Source organism: Aythya marila (genome assembly GCF_965140915.1).
Source record: "Aythya marila genome assembly, chromosome: 2".
Classification (NCBI taxonomy): Eukaryota; Metazoa; Chordata; class Aves; order Anseriformes; family Anatidae; genus Aythya; species Aythya marila.
Window position 1 is genome coordinate 106,222,997 of NC_139043.1, and position 17,273 is coordinate 106,240,269.

The window sequence follows — 17,273 nt, forward strand, 5'->3', positions numbered from 1 at the left end:
TGAGATAACGTAACAGTCTGCTCAGAAAATATGACTGAAGTCAGATGTTTTCATCACCTGAAGAAAGAGTGGACTGAAATGTGAGTCTGTGACCAAGCAGCAAGGAGAATCAGTACTTGTTTTCTTGTTTAAAATTGGGTTGCCATACAAATAAATGATCTTGTTCCTGTTACGTCTTCTAGCACTTCCAGCAAGGCAGGTATGACCTGACAGTGAACCAGCTACCCCTTTCACAAGAGTATCTTACTAGCCAACTGGTGAGCTTGTCAAATTCAAATTAGTTTAATTATTTTCTACTTAAATGCTCCCCATGGTCCCCTTTGGCTAGTGTGTTTCTCACCACTCCTCCTAATTTGTGGCCAGGTTACTCCAAACTCTTAAATAATTGTTTAAGCACAAATAGATGTCCTGTGTCACATGTAGAAATACCCATGTGTATTGCTGGAAGTGAGTAGGGTGCCCATCAGGCTCATAACATCAGCTCTGTAGACAGGCTTAGAGAGAAGGGGTTACTCTTCTGCCATGGCTACAGGTCAGTATTTGTCAGCGAGCTGTCAAGGGTGAAATCCTAGCCCCACGGAGGCTGATGAGCAATGCTGATTGTCTCAGCTATTTCCCAGTCTGTCTTGGAAAGAAATTGTGGTGGCTCATGTTTTGTCAAGCAGGAGATACGGGCAATTAAACCTCTCATAGGCAGGTCATTGAAGATATCTTGTCTTTACCCTTAGTGTTGTTATTATTTTGCTATGTTAAATGGATTGCTTACCCTGTACATTATAGTTTCAAAAACTGGATCTAGTTAGCTGTAGTTAGAGCCTGCACTCAGTAACTTTGGCACAGCTTCAAAGCTTCCATATGATGCTACTGTGTCTAAAAGGGAAGATACAGAGTAAAGTTTTTTTTTTTTTTTTTTTTTTTTTTTTTTTTTTTAAGAATACCATTTTATTTAATGAAGAATATTAAATACTCTTATAAGGCTTTTTTTCTTTCTTTCTTTCTTTTTTTCTGAAAAACAAAAGCATAAAAATGGGAAACGACATACATTGTAATACAAAACCTTGTAATGCCCTGAAGCACCAAACATTTTAAAAAGTCTGTGTTTTAGATGGAATTCAAGAATAATATTTGTTAGCCAAACTTTGTTTTTCTTCAGGTATGTACAACTTAAGTCTTAAGTCAGGTCTTCCTTAGTAGTAGCTCACAACAGGGCCTGAAAAATGCTATATGTAATTGTACAAACTGATGCTGTTCCTGCAGAGAAACAGCCTCTTTTCTTTGAAAGTCTTCTAAATAATCTTCTTGCAAGAGTTATTTTTCCCTACAAGAAAATCACTCCATCTCAAAATTTGAACTCTGACTGTGTAAACAGTGTAATTCTCCAGTGCCCAGCACTGTGCATTACTATTTAAAGCTTTAGATAAAATTTGCCCAGAATCTGATGTTATTCAAGGCCCTTTGACACCAATAATCTCATATTTGTGATGAACACTTGAAAGGAACAATATGCTCATCCTTATAAAGGTTATATTCCAAAACGTGATATCATTAAACTTCAAAATGTTTTGGTACCTTTTCAGCTCATATCTAACCAAAATCAAACAATGAAGTACTATGTGTGAAGCTAAGACATTTAATTCATTTTAGAAACAGAACCATGTTCAGACTGGCATTTTCTTCAGCAGAGGTCTTTGTTCTGCGGCTGCATATCCAGCAAACAGTAGTTCAACAAAGTTGATCATTCCAGAGGATGACCTTGTAAGAAAGCAAAACAAAACAAAATAACAACAACAAAACAAGTATTTGAATAGAAGAGGTTTTGCCTCACAGCTCTCACTGTGGGGTCAGATGAGATCTGGTCAGGGAGCTATATGTAGCAGTATTGACCCCATCAGTGTTAGAGGTATGTGGCAGAAATCACAAAAGTGAAAAATGTGTTTCTTTTTAGACTGCAGTGTTGTGTATTCAGTAACTGAATCCTTTTGATTGAGCTATTGCCTGGCTGCAAGGCAAAATGTCAGCCTTATCTAAGTAACATAAGAGGTAAATAGAGAGTCTGCCAAGCTTTCACTTGTCTTGCCAGTGTCTCTGGCAGCTACCTCATCAGAATTCACGATACTAATATTTATTTAAAATGCCTAGATCTGTTATATTTACATTATGTTGTAACATGTTAAGTATTTGTAAATGTTGCGAAAAGCAAAACCTGGAAAGACACTGCCAATATAAAAGCAAATGATTTTTGAAGCCAGTAGTATAACTTTTTGGCTGAGAAAGAACAGAGTTTGGTCCTTAAAGATTAATTGTGAAAGAACTGTGGTTCACATTAGGAAATGTGTGTCTCCATCCTTGCAGATGCTGATGCTGAAATCCCAGGAGCCCCTGGAGCACCGCTGGATGTGCAGTGCTTAGATGCCAACAAAGATTATGTCATTGTTTCCTGGAAACAGCCAGCTGTTGATGGAGGAAACCCCATCCTTGGGTACTTCATTGACAGGTCAGCAAGCACACCAGTGTGAAAAACTGCTATGCATTCTAACTCAAAAACTTAAAAGCACGTTTAAATGACTGAGATAAAGTGGTCATTGTTATTTTCATTCTTCGTGCTTGCCAGAAAAAAAACAACTTTTTGTCTTAGGTTAGATTGGCTGGGCCTGATCTAAATTTCAGGGAAATAATTATGCCTTGGTTTGTTTCAATACACAGAAATGATCCTGCAAATCACTGCTGAGCTCTCACTGATTCTTGTGAGGCTCAAAAGGCCTCAGGATTTTACAGTGCTGGTACCTCACAGGGTCAGTTCCTTCAAGATCAGAGCTCTCCCTCCTGTTTCCAAATAGTTACCATGCCCCAGAAAGCAAAATCTTATTCCAAAGGGAGTTGGATTTCTTTATGTGCTGTTGTTTTTCAAGTTCTCATGTTCACAAGCAAATTGCATTTATGTGTTTTTCAATTCAATTATAAGAATTGGAGATAATTTCTAAAAATATGAAAGGTGAATATGTCATACCATGACAGGATTCCAGAAGCTTGGGATTTAAGAAATTCAGTCACTATTTTGAGACTTACAGTGAAGTTTTCAGAGTTGGTAATATTTTTTTGAATTTCAGTAATAGAATAATACATCATCAGTGACATGGAGTTCCTGTTCAATTCAAAGCTATGTTACTGTTCTCCAGCACATCACCATAAATCAACTGCCGTGCTTTGGTATAAACTGCCCAGCAGCAAATGCCCATTTTCTGTCATGTTAATACGTGGATATAGCATGGCCTGTGGTGCATATTCCCCCACGTGGCCAAGTTTACTTTCCACCTCGCGATGTTGCCTTGTCATACCCTTCAGCCCCAAAGACACAGCAGCATGTCCTTTTGTGGGCCCTGTGGGGTGAAGCAGTCTCTTTATTTCTGCAATACCAAAAACAGCTTCCTTTGGGTTGTTTGAGCAGCAGCACACACCCAGGTCCACCTAATGAAATTGGTATATTTCTAGCATAGGATTCTAGAAGATGTGGTCAGATACTAAGCTCAGGACTGTTAGAAATGTTCCCTGCTGTGCTTTGGCAAATCGCAAATTCTGCCTGTGGATCAGTTACTGAGAAAACAGTGTTGAAAGCACTCAGCTTCCTCACAGAACCTTGCAGAGGAGAAATCCATTAAAGAGCATACATTTGCATGTCTTTGGTAGTGTTTGATTTCAGGGTAGGTATTTAGACACCCAGATATTCAGCCAGGCTAGCCCTTGCAGCATGAGCAAGCCACCTAAAGCAGCACGAACAGTCTGTGCTAAAGCTAAAACTAGGGCATCCTTCACGCTGAGCAGAAACCTGGACCACAAAACCACCCTGAGTAAGACCGTAACACTTGCCAGAAAACAGAAGTTTGCATGTACTGAGAAATCTAGGCTTCCCCCTAACATTTACTTCAGCAGGTATCAATAAAAAATCAGCAGCGATAAAATGCATCTCCTGAGCTGCTGGTTCCTTTTCCTGCTGCCCATGTGGCTGGATGCTGGGAAGCCACCTACAAGGGCTCCTGGGGTGATGGCTCCTGCTAGCTCCCTGAGCAGGAGTCGTTGCTCTCCCTGCTGCTGGTTCTCTTCTTTCTGCCAAAAAAACTGTGTCTTACCAGGGTGTGAGGCTTAGCAGTGGAATGAGCACCACACTGCTGGGTCTCATCGTTACAACATTTGCAACCACAGCAGCATCCAAAGCAGGGCTTCAAATTCTTCAAATTTGAAGCTGGGTTTCTGACTTCAGTCATATTTACAGCTCTCTGTGTTCTGGGTTGGTCACAGATGAAATCTGAACAGAGGCTTCCACACACCATGAAGCCTCTTGCTGTACAGTAGGGCAAATGCATGCAGGATGAGCTCTGCTCCTGGCAACTGCCAAGGATACATGTATTTCATGTCCCTTCAAGTATGCTGAAGCTGACACTCCCCGAGCCTCCCAGAGCATACTTTGAAGGGTTGAACAGTGGAGTGAGTTCTGTCTGTGTCCCCTCCCCAGTTCGGGAAAGATGGAGCACAGCTGCAGGGGATTCAGTGCACAGGCAGGTGGCACTTCGACCCTGACCCCTTCTGCAGCTGCTTTGGTTTCACCAGCAGACACCAGTGCTGGGGAAGCTGGCTTGCTTCAGGCAATGAACGTGAACGGATGGTGAAACTAAAGGTCTGGGTGCCTGGAGTCTGCGTTTTTCCCTTCCCAGCACTACTCCTTCCTGCTGTTTGTATGTTTCAGGTGTGAGGTTGGCACCACCCACTGGACCCAGTGCAATGAGACTCCTGTGAAGTTCGCCCGTTTTCCTGTCACTGGTCTGATTGAGGGCCGCTCCTACATCTTCCGAGTCCGAGCGGTGAATAAAGTTGGCATTAGCCTACCGTCACGGGTGTCCGAGCCCGTGGCTGCCCTGGATCCTGCTGACAGAGCCAGGCTTAGAAGTAAGACATGCTTTTTGTAGCTTGCCTGAAAGGCTTAAGAAGCTGTATGAAAAATAAATAAATAAAAAGTCTCACTATTTACTCTTAAGCCTTCAAAATCCCACTAGAGGGAGCAATGCAAAAACAAAATATTTTTTGGAGACGTTTGCCAAGAAGGATTCATCTCAGTGCTCTTTGCACAAATCGCTCCAACAGCTTGAATGGCTTTGCTGGCTACAGTGCTGCACTCTGGACTTGCAGAAAGCAGGGAAAAGGCACAGGAGAGTAAATTGCCTGAAGAGACTTGCTTTTGTTCCACCAGCAAAATAGCTGAGTGGATCCTGTGAATAGTCACCCTCTGTGCTGCAGGCAAGGGCGGCTGATTCTGCACTCATGTGATGACCAAAGTCTTTCAATAACATCAGCAAAATATCAGGGCAGCCCAACAGATTATTGATCTCAAGCCCTCTGCTTAACAGTTAACTTTTTACAAGTCAGGCATATTTCTCCTGTAGCCTGGAGACGTCCTAGACACAAAGGCCTGGGTGATGAATTTAACTAAAAGTTTGCTTCAAATTCCCCTTCTCCACCCACATCCCAAAATCACATGCCTGAAATCCAGGTATTTCTACTCATCACTGAAGTTTTACTATTTAAAATGGCCAGGTATGACACTACTAGGAAATACTGTGGTCACACGTGAAACCTGAAATCTGGGAGGGCTTTTGCTTTTCACTGGGAAGTGTGGAAGCTGTCTCAGGAGAGGGAGTCTGATTTTGGTGACCTGTTGCATCTCCTTTTCTCCCTCATGATCCACTTTTCTTCCCATCTGCTCCATCTCTAGTCTAATTTCCAAAACAAATCAGCCAATGTAAGGTGAAGCACATGGAGGTGGAGAACAGCAGTTGCAAAAATTATCTCTGAAAATGCATTGACCTGGCTGACAGCATTGAGCTACATAGCTGTGATAATATGATAATGCAAAGGCACGGAGAGAGCCACCCAAAGCATATCAAGTTGGTGTGTTGAGTCAGGCTGAGTAATTTCTGTCTGTGACTATGACCCTTGTTCTGAAAGCTGGAAATGTGAGGGAAAGTGGGTTAAAAAGAGACGAAGAGCAGCCTTGCCTCTTCCTTTAATGAGTGAGCTTATAAACCAAATGAACAGAGTATGGAAAATGAAGTTAATTCTCTAAAAACAAGTGAGCTTAATACCTCTGAGTGAGCTAAATACCTCTGCTTGTCACTTAAGTGACTTCAGAGAAATTTCAGCAAGGAATATGTGCCTCTGTTGATTAATTTTTTCCTGATGTATTGGTTACAGAACTGCTTTAAACTAGGTTTGAGTATCCCTACACGAGTAACAGTCACAGCAGTCACCAAGAACTGAGCTCACGTGAATCCTGCAAACGTTAGTTTTGAACCACAAAGGACTCAGTTTGCTCAATATTTCAAAAGTTTGTGAAAGTTCTCATTTCCATCCTCTCTATGACATCTGTTTCAGGTCACCCTTCCGCTCCCTGGACAGGACAGATTATTGTCACTGAGGAAGAACCTGCAGGTAAACACAGCCCTTTTGCCTACAAAAGTCTGGCTGAGTAACTAGGAAAACTTCCATTGAGTTCAATGGACTTTGGCACACACCCAAAGTTCGTTGTTCTGAAGAGTCACTCAACCTTGAACAACTCTGGCTTTAGCTTTCGTTATTGAGGACTTAATAAATAAACATGTTTAACATTATAACAATGACATTTAAAACCAGTACATAGATTGCTTTAAATACTATGTTTTCTAAAAATATCAGGTGCCAAGATATGTTAATACCTGTCCTATACTTTAATCACAGCACTGATTCTGATACAAATATGAAGGAATTCATACTCATTTCCATTTCCTACTCTTCTCCCCTGTACTTCAGAGGGTGTTGTTCCTGGTCCACCTACAGACCTCCAAGTTATTGAAGCCACAAAGAACTATGTTGTGCTTAGCTGGAAACCTCCTGGACAGCGGGGCCATGAGGGTATCATGTACTTTGTGGAAAAGGTAAAACCAGAGAAAATCAGAATCATGTTGTGGCAATCTTTTTTAAAGTTTTCTTTGCCGGCTTTTCTGGAATTTCATTTCCACTTTCAAACTCAGGCTAGGACTAGATGTTTATTGACATAATTGTTGATGTAGATTAAGATAAAGTAGGAGAAAAAAAAAATAAAATGATACATGTAATTACAAAAATGGATGTAGAATGTGTCACACACTGTAATAGCCTTTCATGAACTGTGTCATTGACCGACCATAGGGTAGATAGGCTGGCAAACCCACTCTATAATGAGAAAGCACAGGGCAAAATCAGAGCTGTATATATATCATTCGTATAAAATAAGCTTGTCTTGAGGGACGGACTGTTAACATTTTGGAGGGAGGCATTCTGTGAGAGAGTTTCTTGGCATCAGCACTTTCTTCTCCAGCTGCCTTTTCATATTTATTGTCTTCGTTAGCTTTCCATTTGCTTCACCAACTCAACAAAGGTGACAATTTTTATTTTTCTAGAACAGAATCACTTTTAATTTCAATGTCCTGCTTTTCTGAGCTGTTTTTCACATGGCTGATAGCCTAGAAAGATCTTTACCACCACCATTTTAATAGTGTCTCATGGTTTCCACTAACTTTTTTATCTGTGCTTTTCCCTATCACTCTAGAGCTGTCATCATGGGAGATATAAATATCTTCCCATTATGTGTTTTTCATCTCTTATGAAATCTAGTCTAAATAAATGAGTTTCACTTAGCAACAGTCTCAGAGAGGATGAATATATGAATTTTGAGTTTCCATATAAGAAAGCTTTTTGATAACCTATTGCATTTTGAGTACCGAACATTAGTGTCACGTATTGAGATAATGTTCTCTTGAGAATTTGAAATCCCTCAGAAACAGGACCTATTATTTGAAATTATCTTTAATGTAAGGCAAAAGTTGATTGTTAATATTAGCAGTATAAGTGACCATGGTATGTAGAGCTTCTAGCAGCAGAGATAAAAACAATTCACAAATAAAATGCACATGCCTTTATTTTGTATTTTCTCCTCTGGGAAATGGAAGTCAGACTAATTAATTCTGATTAATTCTGGAAGTCACCCAAAAACATCCTCAGGAGTGGCATAATGGCATCTAGAAGCAACGTGGTAATATTAGAGTTTTGTTCTCTGGATGATGTTGAATGACTACAGAACTTCTTTTGAGGGTGGTCTATAGGGTTAGGTATGGAACTGAATACAGTTGATAGCAACATCACTTCCTTGCTGTGGAGAAGTGTTTAGCTTTGATATATTACAAGCAGTAAGCTTGTATGTGTGACTTCTGGAGTAGGTGGGCAGATTCATAAGCTTTGAAATACACCTTATTCTGTGGAATGGCTGAAACCAGGAACATGACTCCTTGTTTTCCATGTCAGATGTGCATTTGATGGTGCATGTAGAAAGCCTTGTCAGGTTAGATTCTCATTGGTCAAAGACTTCTGCTGCAAAAGTTGTTTCTGGGTTTGCAGTGCGTTGCTGGCACTGAGGAGTGGCAAAGGGTGAACACTGAGATTCCTGTGAAGTCTCCTCGCTTTGCAGTTTTTGATTTGGCTGAAGGCAAATCCTACTGCTTCCGGGTTCGCTGTTGCAATTCAGCAGGAATTGGTGAGCCTTCAGAAGCAACTGAAGCCACTGTGGTGGATGACAAACTTGGTAAGTGTGTGGTCATAAGTATTAAGTTACCTTCATGATTCTTTTTAAGTTTATGATGTAATTGTTTTGCTTGAAGATAGCTGTCCAGCTGCTAAATCAAATATGAAGAGTCAGTGATATATTCCCTTTATTTAACATAATTTTGGATTAGGTCATTGAACCTCTAACATATAGTCAAATGGCAGATAGAAACCAAGGGAACTGAGCTGCAAATAATAACGCCAAGAACTGTAAAGATTCAAACAATGGAAGAAAATGAAAACTTAAGAAAGGACAAAACCATTCTGTTTTACTTAGTCTGCATTGAAAATAAGCACAGACATTAGTAGAGTTTAACCTTCCTTGTTTGCCAAATCAAACAAAAGTGAAGAAGTTAATACTTATATGGATGCAGAAACTATTTCTACTGGAAGAAAGTCCCAGATGTTCACCGCAGTAAAGTATTAGTAGCTTGTCTACTAGCTACATAGTAGCTTCGTCTACATGAGCATTTTCTTTTTCAGAACAACAATACAGATTTAAGTCCCAGGTCATCTCTGTTTACTGCATACTGGTTCAGCTCACAGAACAGTTTGACACACATGAACTACAATTCCTTAAGAAGAAGAGTAAAACAGCTCTCTTCAAAAACCACTTAGATGCATTTTGCTATTTAATAGGGGCATTGGTTTCTGACTCCTGTGGCCTGTACAGAATCCTTCAAAGTGCACCTGACACTTTTTCCTTTTTAGAAAGCTCCACATGACATTTCTGGTGCAGATGTTCAGCACAGAGAAATAACCTAAATGTAATCTGAAGGAAATGTCCCAAACTGTATGCAATGGAGACATGAGGAATATCATCACCAAAACCTTGAACTTACTGATCCTGTCATGTTGTACAAAATTACTTGTTTGAGATCACTGTGGATTTTAGAGGGGTTAAAAGAGCATTCATTGTGTTAATACAGTCAAGAATAAGATGTCACCCTTATTTTTTATTTGTTAAATTTGACTGGCTAGTCATTAATTTATTTCTGTTTCTCTCCCAAAGATATCCCCAAACCTCCTGGCCGTATTATGCCAACTAGGAATACAGACACATCCGTTGTTGTCACTTGGACTGAACCCCCAGATGCCAAGGAGCTGGTTGGGTACTACATTGAGTCAAGTGTGGTTGGGTCTGGTCATTGGGAACCATGCAACAACAATCCAGTGAAAGGCACGAGGTAATGGATTTGAAAGCATGGAAATTATGGTCACCAGTTTTTGTTTGTTTGGTTGGTTTTGATTGATTGATTGATTGTGTTTATGTGATTCCCAGCCACCAAGAGAAACAGCTCACTAGTTCTAACTATTGTACAACCTATCAGCTTGATGAAAAACAGTACAGTGAGGAATGAGGGAACTTACAAATATGGAAAACTAAACTGCATAATGTTTGGAAGAAAAGTCCTTCATTTGGAAGACTGCTGTAAACATTTATAGGACTGTATATCTAGCATGTCAGGAGGAAATGTGGATTATATCATGCTAACAATATTACTTTCTAACTACTCTTTCACTTGCAATTATCAAGATATTAATGAACACTCTTAAGCCGTGTGTGATAGTAAGATCTTAGAGGTCTTCTCCAACCTAAACAATTCTATGATTCTATGAATATTATGTGCTTTCACATAGTGTTTCATGCAAGTGTTGGTGAAGTTTTGTGCTATTTGCTTATTTCAGAATATAAAATTATTATTATATTATTTCAGAATAATATTATTGTATTATTTCAGAATATAAAATGTGATATTTATTCACCTTAGAAATAAAAATGTTGTTTTGAATTACAGTATCTTGCTATGTAATTGCACTGTTTAAATTTCTACCACTGCATTTATATTCTACACAATATAATTTATGATACAGACAGGCGCAGGCTGTCTGTTAACTGTTGGTTTTCTGGCTGAGTCAATTTCAAAGCATTAAATGTAGCTCATAGATTGCTTGCCACAGTATATTTTGATGTTTTGAATTGTTTTCTTCACAAATCCAAGTGAAAGCAAATGATTCGGAAAAGTCTAGTAGAATGGGTAGTGAAAATTCTGTTCTGAAAATTTTGATTCAGGTTTTATTTTTCTCCCCATAGTAAAATTTTAATTTTTTGAATATATTTTATGTTTTCCACACTTTTTTTTTTGCTGCTGGACATCGTTGTATGATGCCAGCATTGTAAATGCAGAATATAAAATTATGAAGTAGGGCAAAATAAAAGGAATGTGAAGTAAAATACACTTAAAATACACGTGGAAAAATAAATGTATTTTTGGAGTAAAATATTGAAACTTCCAAAACACATTTTTTTCCAAATTAAACATTTTCTGTGTTGGGATTTTTTTTTTTCTTTTTTCTTTTATTTTTTCAGGGTTTGTGCCAGAAGAAAAAATACATTTTTTCAATGCATTCATTATGCAATAAAGCAGAAAAACTATTCTAATACAAGAGTCTGTCTGACTTAGATTATAGAACCAAAAAAATTCAATAAAAATTTGGGTACTTTTTTTTAGCTCTTATACAATGCCCTATAATATCTGTGAATGCTAAAATTTTTCACTTCTGATTGGAAGTAAACGATGGGAACTTGTGATACAGCTGTCTTTTGCATATGTCATGAAGGTATCCCACATGCAAATATAAACTAAATCTTGTCTCTGAAGATTTTTGCATTGTTCCCATTAAGAAGTATGGATTTTATACATCATCAAAGGTAAGATAAGTAGGCCCTTTGGTAACAGGAGAACTTGTATAGTCTTAGGGGGGCAAGAGTATTGGTAAAAAGGGATATATCTAAAGATACATGAATTCGACATTATTTTATATGCGTGAATGAGGTGCTTAGACACATTCTGCATTCTCTGACCTTCACAGAAGTCTCTGGCTTCATGTTTTATCCTCAGTTTTCAGAAAGCAGAATAAATTTTACAGAAGAAATGCTTCCCCATTCTCATTTTTTTTTTTTTTTTTTAATATTACTTTCTTCATAATATTCCTTCATTGGTTTGTTTTTAGATTCATTTGCCATGGGCTCACCAATGGCGAGAAGTACATTTTCAGGGTCAGAGCTGTTAATGCAGCTGGACTCAGCGAATTTTCCCAGGATTCAGAGCCTATAGAGGTGCAAGCAGCGATTGGTAAGTTATTTCCCATTACTCTGTTCAATGGTAAATATATATATATATATAATATATACCTTAGAAGTAAAGATGGTCTCAGCATTTATTTGTAATTGATTGTTTTGGTTTACAATGCTCTCCACAAATAATGCTTTCTCTATAGAGTCTATCTATTGCCTCACAGTCACACTTTCACTGTTACTGCACTCTTGTAGACAGTTCACCTTCACCATTCAGCCTTCTCCAGCTGTTTCTTGTGAACCACTGTAGGAGAGCACTACTAAGTTCACTTCATAGCCATCCTGGAAAAAGGAATGTCGTTTGGACCCTCTAAAGTGGTATTTATCACCTCTAATGCACACCATCTCATAAACAGGCAGCTCCTAAGAAACATGCTTCCACACCTAAACCTAATAATAAATGTGGTATGCTTTTTGCAAACCTTCTATAACCCTGTGTGTTCTCCCTTTGTTAATGAATTATTTCTGTTTGCCACTGCCTGAACTAATCCATAAGGATTAATGAGATCATTGTACTAGAACAAATTGTGTGTCTGCAACACACTCACTCTCATTTGTATTGAAATTGCATAACTCTCAGTCATAGAGCAGAGAGATGTGGCCCCAGGCAATTTTATGAGATCATGTTAAAAGGATAAAAATATGAGTTGGAAGATCTAATACTAAAATAATTATAGCAAGTGAAGATTACCATTAACGTTTCATTTTTCTTCTGCTCTGAAAATTAGACATTATTAAAAGAACATAATTTGTGAGGAGGTTGAGAGGTATTCTATGCATTTCAAATTTCTGTGAGTCTGTGCTTAGCTTTTTGTCCATAAAAACTGTGATTTGTCATATTTTGGCTGTATTGTTCACTGTTTGCATTTCTTCACTCTGTTGAGTAAATGAAGAAAAAATAATGTACTCTAATTAAAAATGTCTTTGCTGTTTTCTGGTGATTATAGGGGGAGGACTGCTTCATGGTGTGTGTCCTGAACTGAGTGGTAAAGCTGGCGGACTAACAGACTGCACTACCAGCTGGGAAGGCATGCATGAGTCCTCCCAGCCTATATTTGACACAGATGCTTTGCTAAAATGCAATGCTAAATTTAATAGAGACCCGCTACCCAGTAGCTCTGACAAACTGGGCAGTACAGGAGACAATAACATGAGAGAAATGGTTAAGGACGCTGTCAAATCTGCACCACAAAAAGTTGCTGCTGAGCAGGCAAGTAAGTCTCAACCCGGGGATCCTTTGACACTGGAAAAAGTGACAAAGAAGAAAGATGTAGGTGAGAGTTAATAAATAAATAGCTTTCACAGCTCTGGTACATCCCCTTTGAATGGGTGCAACCTGTACTCTTCCACGCCGCAAGTGAACGTTCTCTCCAGTGATGCATCTTCCAGCAGACCTATTAATTATGTGCTCGACTCTCTGTTAAGGTCATTATGCATGTAATGTTATCAGAGACCGCTTCGCAAACTTAGAAACTATTGAAAGTGAAATATATACACCCATTTACTAATTTAATAGCTCGTCTGAGTACATATTAATGTATCCAATACTGTATGACTTCCATATCACATCCGTAATTTGTTCTCTGTTAGGAGTCTTCTTACCTAGTCTCTGGGTTATGTGTGTGTGAAGGAAATAAAATCTGGTTATGATGGTAAGCATGAAAATCTATGTTGTGTTAAGATACATGAAGATCCTTTGTGAATTTATGCCTAAGCTACAGCTTATCCTCTGAGATGCAGTGCTAATGAATGTTGTGTTCTATTTCTGACTGATGATAATACATAATGAGGGATACCTATTAAGTTGAAGACACATGGACAAAATCACATTTTATGTTGTCAACGCCTAAACACCCATCATGCCTAAGAAATATGGAGCTTGAATTTCATTCAAGTCCTGGTACCTGGCCAGTGAACTAATTTAGTTCACCTCCCATGCCATGGGAGATTTATGAAGTGAGATCCAAAAAGCTTGTAGCCAACAAACTACAGGCACCTGGGGCTAGCTGACTGCATGATAAAACTCCAAAGACAAAGGGAAATATATATGATGAAGGATTTCCATCAAAATTAGAACTTGAAGGTCACAAACAGTGCTCTTAACTGGTACGTGATGTACTGAGTGTGGGCAAATATTACCCCAATAGATATAGAAAAAGCATTATAAGAAAATGGATTGGGATGAAGTTAATGATTTCTGTATTTTTGAAAAGTATTTATAAAAAAAAGAGGATAATGCTGCAAATTTTCTAAAGTAAGTTCCAGTAACAGACGTGTTCCATTTCTGGTCAGTCTACAGTGCCTGTGATCATGCTTCCTTCCATTAAGGTAAGATGACATGAAGGGTGCAATGATAAAATTTGCACAGTGTGTAAATTTAATAATAAAAATAAAACACAGATAAGCTACATTCTGTGAAGAGAAGAATGCGAGCCTATTAAACAAATGAGCTACAATAAATATGTGTGTGAAAAAAAGGTTCACTTTCAGCAAAAGAAAACAAATCATTGCATCTCCAACTTTTAACTTTTCTTGTAATGTTAGTTTTAGTTCCTCATTTTTCACGGTTTTAAAGCAATTCCTCATCACTTACATCAGAGCTGCAATTGCAACACATTCTTTCACTATGTCTCAGCTTGCTTCTCAAAAAACAAATGATTTTGAAAATTAATTCCTATGCAGTTTGGATGTTTACATTTGGTTTATGGAAGCTTTTATTCTGCATTTCTCATTCCAGTGAAGCCCCCTCCCCCCAGCTAAGCAAATATTCTCCTAACCTGGAAATGCACGATGGGGGCCACCTGAATATGATAACCAAACACCTGTCTGCCTATTGAAACATTACTTCCTACTTATGTGTTGTTCATGTTAAAACAGCTGCTCCATCTCCTCCTTATGACATCACGGTACTTGAGAGTGTTCGTGACTCAATGGCACTAGGATGGAAACAACCCAAAGTCACCGGTGGAACTGAAATTACCGGCTACTACGTGAACTATCGTGAAGTGATTGGTGGAGTCCCTGGGAAATGGATGGAGGCCAACATTAAGGCCATCAGTGAGAGGGCATACAGGGTAAGAGGTCAACTTCTGCTATTGCTGGGGGTGCAAACAATATTTCCAAAAGACATCTTAAAGATTAAGATGAATTATGATTCAGTGTGCAGATTGCTGTTCAGAGGCTTTTACATCCATGGCACATGTTTCTGTTGTGTCTTCTCATGCAAACATACCTTAAGTATATTAAGAATCATATTAAATTATTTGTTTTATTTCCTCTAGGGTTTTTAAGAGTCTTTGCTTGAAAGGTGGTACACAAATAATGGACATTATTACACTAGTAAGGGTGACCTCAGAAAACTAACAGATGGTATTAAAGCAGTGGTTTTATGTAGGATAGTTAATGTGTTACGGAAACTGTAGCTTCTTGTACTACAGAAATTCCATAGTGCAGTGAAATACTCTTATCATTCTACTAACTTTCTTGTTAGTGTTTGTTCAAGGTGATAAAAATTGTCTGTTCACAGAAGTTTTATGTATACATTTAGTGCAATGTCCACATTGTTAACCTTATTGCATTAATCCTCTTGTTTAACAAGTAATTCGGTAAAGAATAGAGAAGCATATGGATGATAAAATTTAATTAATTTTGTTAAACTTCTCAGCAAAATTATTTGCAAACTTATCTGTTACTCTGGCACAGAATTCATCTGTGAATTCATTCCTCTGGACATAGCCTAAACTTTTGTTAGTCAGGCCCTCAGAACAACTGGCATTCCTAGTGGACTTGGTGGACCTACCCCAGTGCTTAGTGGTGGTGGAACTAGCTCTGTGCCAGCTGGCTTTTGTGATTAGTTTTTGACCCAATTTAGAGGTACATTGCTAGCTACAACTTAGCTGAGCTGCTTTACAATTGTAAAGTAATGCTGGGACTGGGTTTCACCCTGCTGCAAGGACAACTCTTGCCTGAAGTGAACTTGCTCTGTATCACAAGACATATCAGTATACCTGTTGAGCAATACCCTGCTCCCTCCCTGACAACCAAAATGTCTTCAATAGGAACAGGGTTTTAGAGTTTGAGCATGCTAAGAACACTCATGTATGCTCTACCACCGAAAAAGGAAAGGCAGGAGAGTTATCCCCTTAATGTATGATGTCAATAAAGCTTTCATCTCTTTGGGCACTTAAAAGCATGCTCGTGTGCTGAATAATTGTCATTGTGACTTTCTCCTAAAACCTTAACCCAAAGTTAATAAGTACCATTTTATTGGTTCTGCAGATACAAAACCTGAAGGAAAACATGGTGTACCAGTTCCAGGTGGCTGCAGCAAACCTGGCTGGGGTTGGGACACCCTCCCTACCCAGCCAGCCCTTCAAATGTGAAGAATGGACCATTGCTGTACCTGGTAGGATCCTGAGTGGGATGTTGAGGTTACTGCCTGCCACAAGGTGCTCTTGGACAACTAATCTAAATTGTCAATGTCCTTAGTTCCAGGGGAGTCAATGGGCTCTGAAGTTCATATCCAGGCCTAAATCTCCATCACTTTGGTTTGATGCACTGATACATTAAGCAATCCCCATGTAACAAGTAACAATTTACAAGCAGCTTGTATTTTCTTTATCTTTCCTGTTTGGTTTCTCTACTGTGTCTTCCACTGTGCTTCCTGGTTTAAGTGGTAGACATAAGCACCTGTCTAAGGGACAAGGCAAAGAAGAATGAAGTCCTGTAGCCTGTGTGTAAACATATCGCCTCAAGGCCAGATCTCTAACCTTTTAACACCCATTGAAATTAATGAAAACAATCTCCATTGATATCAGTGGACTTTAGAACAGTCCTTGAAGCAGCATGTCAGCTTAATAATTAACTTATTTCCCCGACTTTGGAGATTATTTGTCATTTTTGTTTGTTCATGGATATTTGATCAAGATACCAAATCTCAAAAATTTGGATTGTTTTTGGGGCTAGTCTTTTTATTAGGTAGAGGTCATATTCATATCTGGTCTACATCTGACAATGGAACTGCACGTGTTGTGTCAGGTCTGGGTGTGCAATGTGGTGTCTGGTTTTGTATTGTTGAAAAATTATGCATTAGTCCCTTTGGGCTTTCTTTTGATACCACAACTCCAATTTTCACTCTTACCTTTCAGGGCCACCTCATGATGTCACATACACAGAAGTCAGGAAGGATTCTTTGGTTTTATTGTGGAAAGAGCCAGTTTATACGGGTCGTAGTCCTATAGCTGGTTATTACATTGACATGAAGGAAACTGAAGCAAAGGAGGAACATTGGAGAAGTGTCAATGAGAAGCCACTTCAAAAGAAATTCTTGAAGGTAAAATAGTTTAAGATTCAAATAGAAGTATGACAGTACAATCTTGAAGAATTCATTCATAGATAGTATCATCTTTCATGGTTCCATTTAATGAAACACTAGGATACACATGTATAATGAACGTGTAGTCATACATGGCAG

General features: G+C 38.7%; 1 protein-coding gene across 3 annotated transcripts in view; it reads left to right on the forward strand.

Annotated features, from left to right (window-relative positions):
* MYOM1 (myomesin 1) overlaps window positions 1-17,273 on the forward strand; it is a 78,880-nt gene that overhangs the window by 28,118 nt on the left and 33,489 nt on the right. For 2 of the 3 annotated variants that reach the window (XM_082752242.1, XM_082752243.1), the window contains exons 11-21: window positions 2,353-2,494; window positions 4,739-4,938; window positions 6,421-6,477; window positions 6,835-6,959; window positions 8,458-8,641; window positions 9,674-9,848; window positions 11,677-11,798; window positions 12,748-13,074; window positions 14,678-14,874; window positions 16,079-16,205; window positions 16,948-17,132. In XM_082752242.1, the coding sequence (XP_082608368.1) occupies window positions 2,353-2,494; window positions 4,739-4,938; window positions 6,421-6,477; window positions 6,835-6,959; window positions 8,458-8,641; window positions 9,674-9,848; window positions 11,677-11,798; window positions 12,748-13,074; window positions 14,678-14,874; window positions 16,079-16,205; window positions 16,948-17,132 (1,841 nt within the window). The remainder of the gene's footprint in view (window positions 1-2,352; window positions 2,495-4,738; window positions 4,939-6,420; window positions 6,478-6,834; window positions 6,960-8,457; window positions 8,642-9,673; window positions 9,849-11,676; window positions 11,799-12,747; window positions 13,075-14,677; window positions 14,875-16,078; window positions 16,206-16,947; window positions 17,133-17,273) is intronic. The other variant, XM_082752244.1, reaches the window with a different exon arrangement.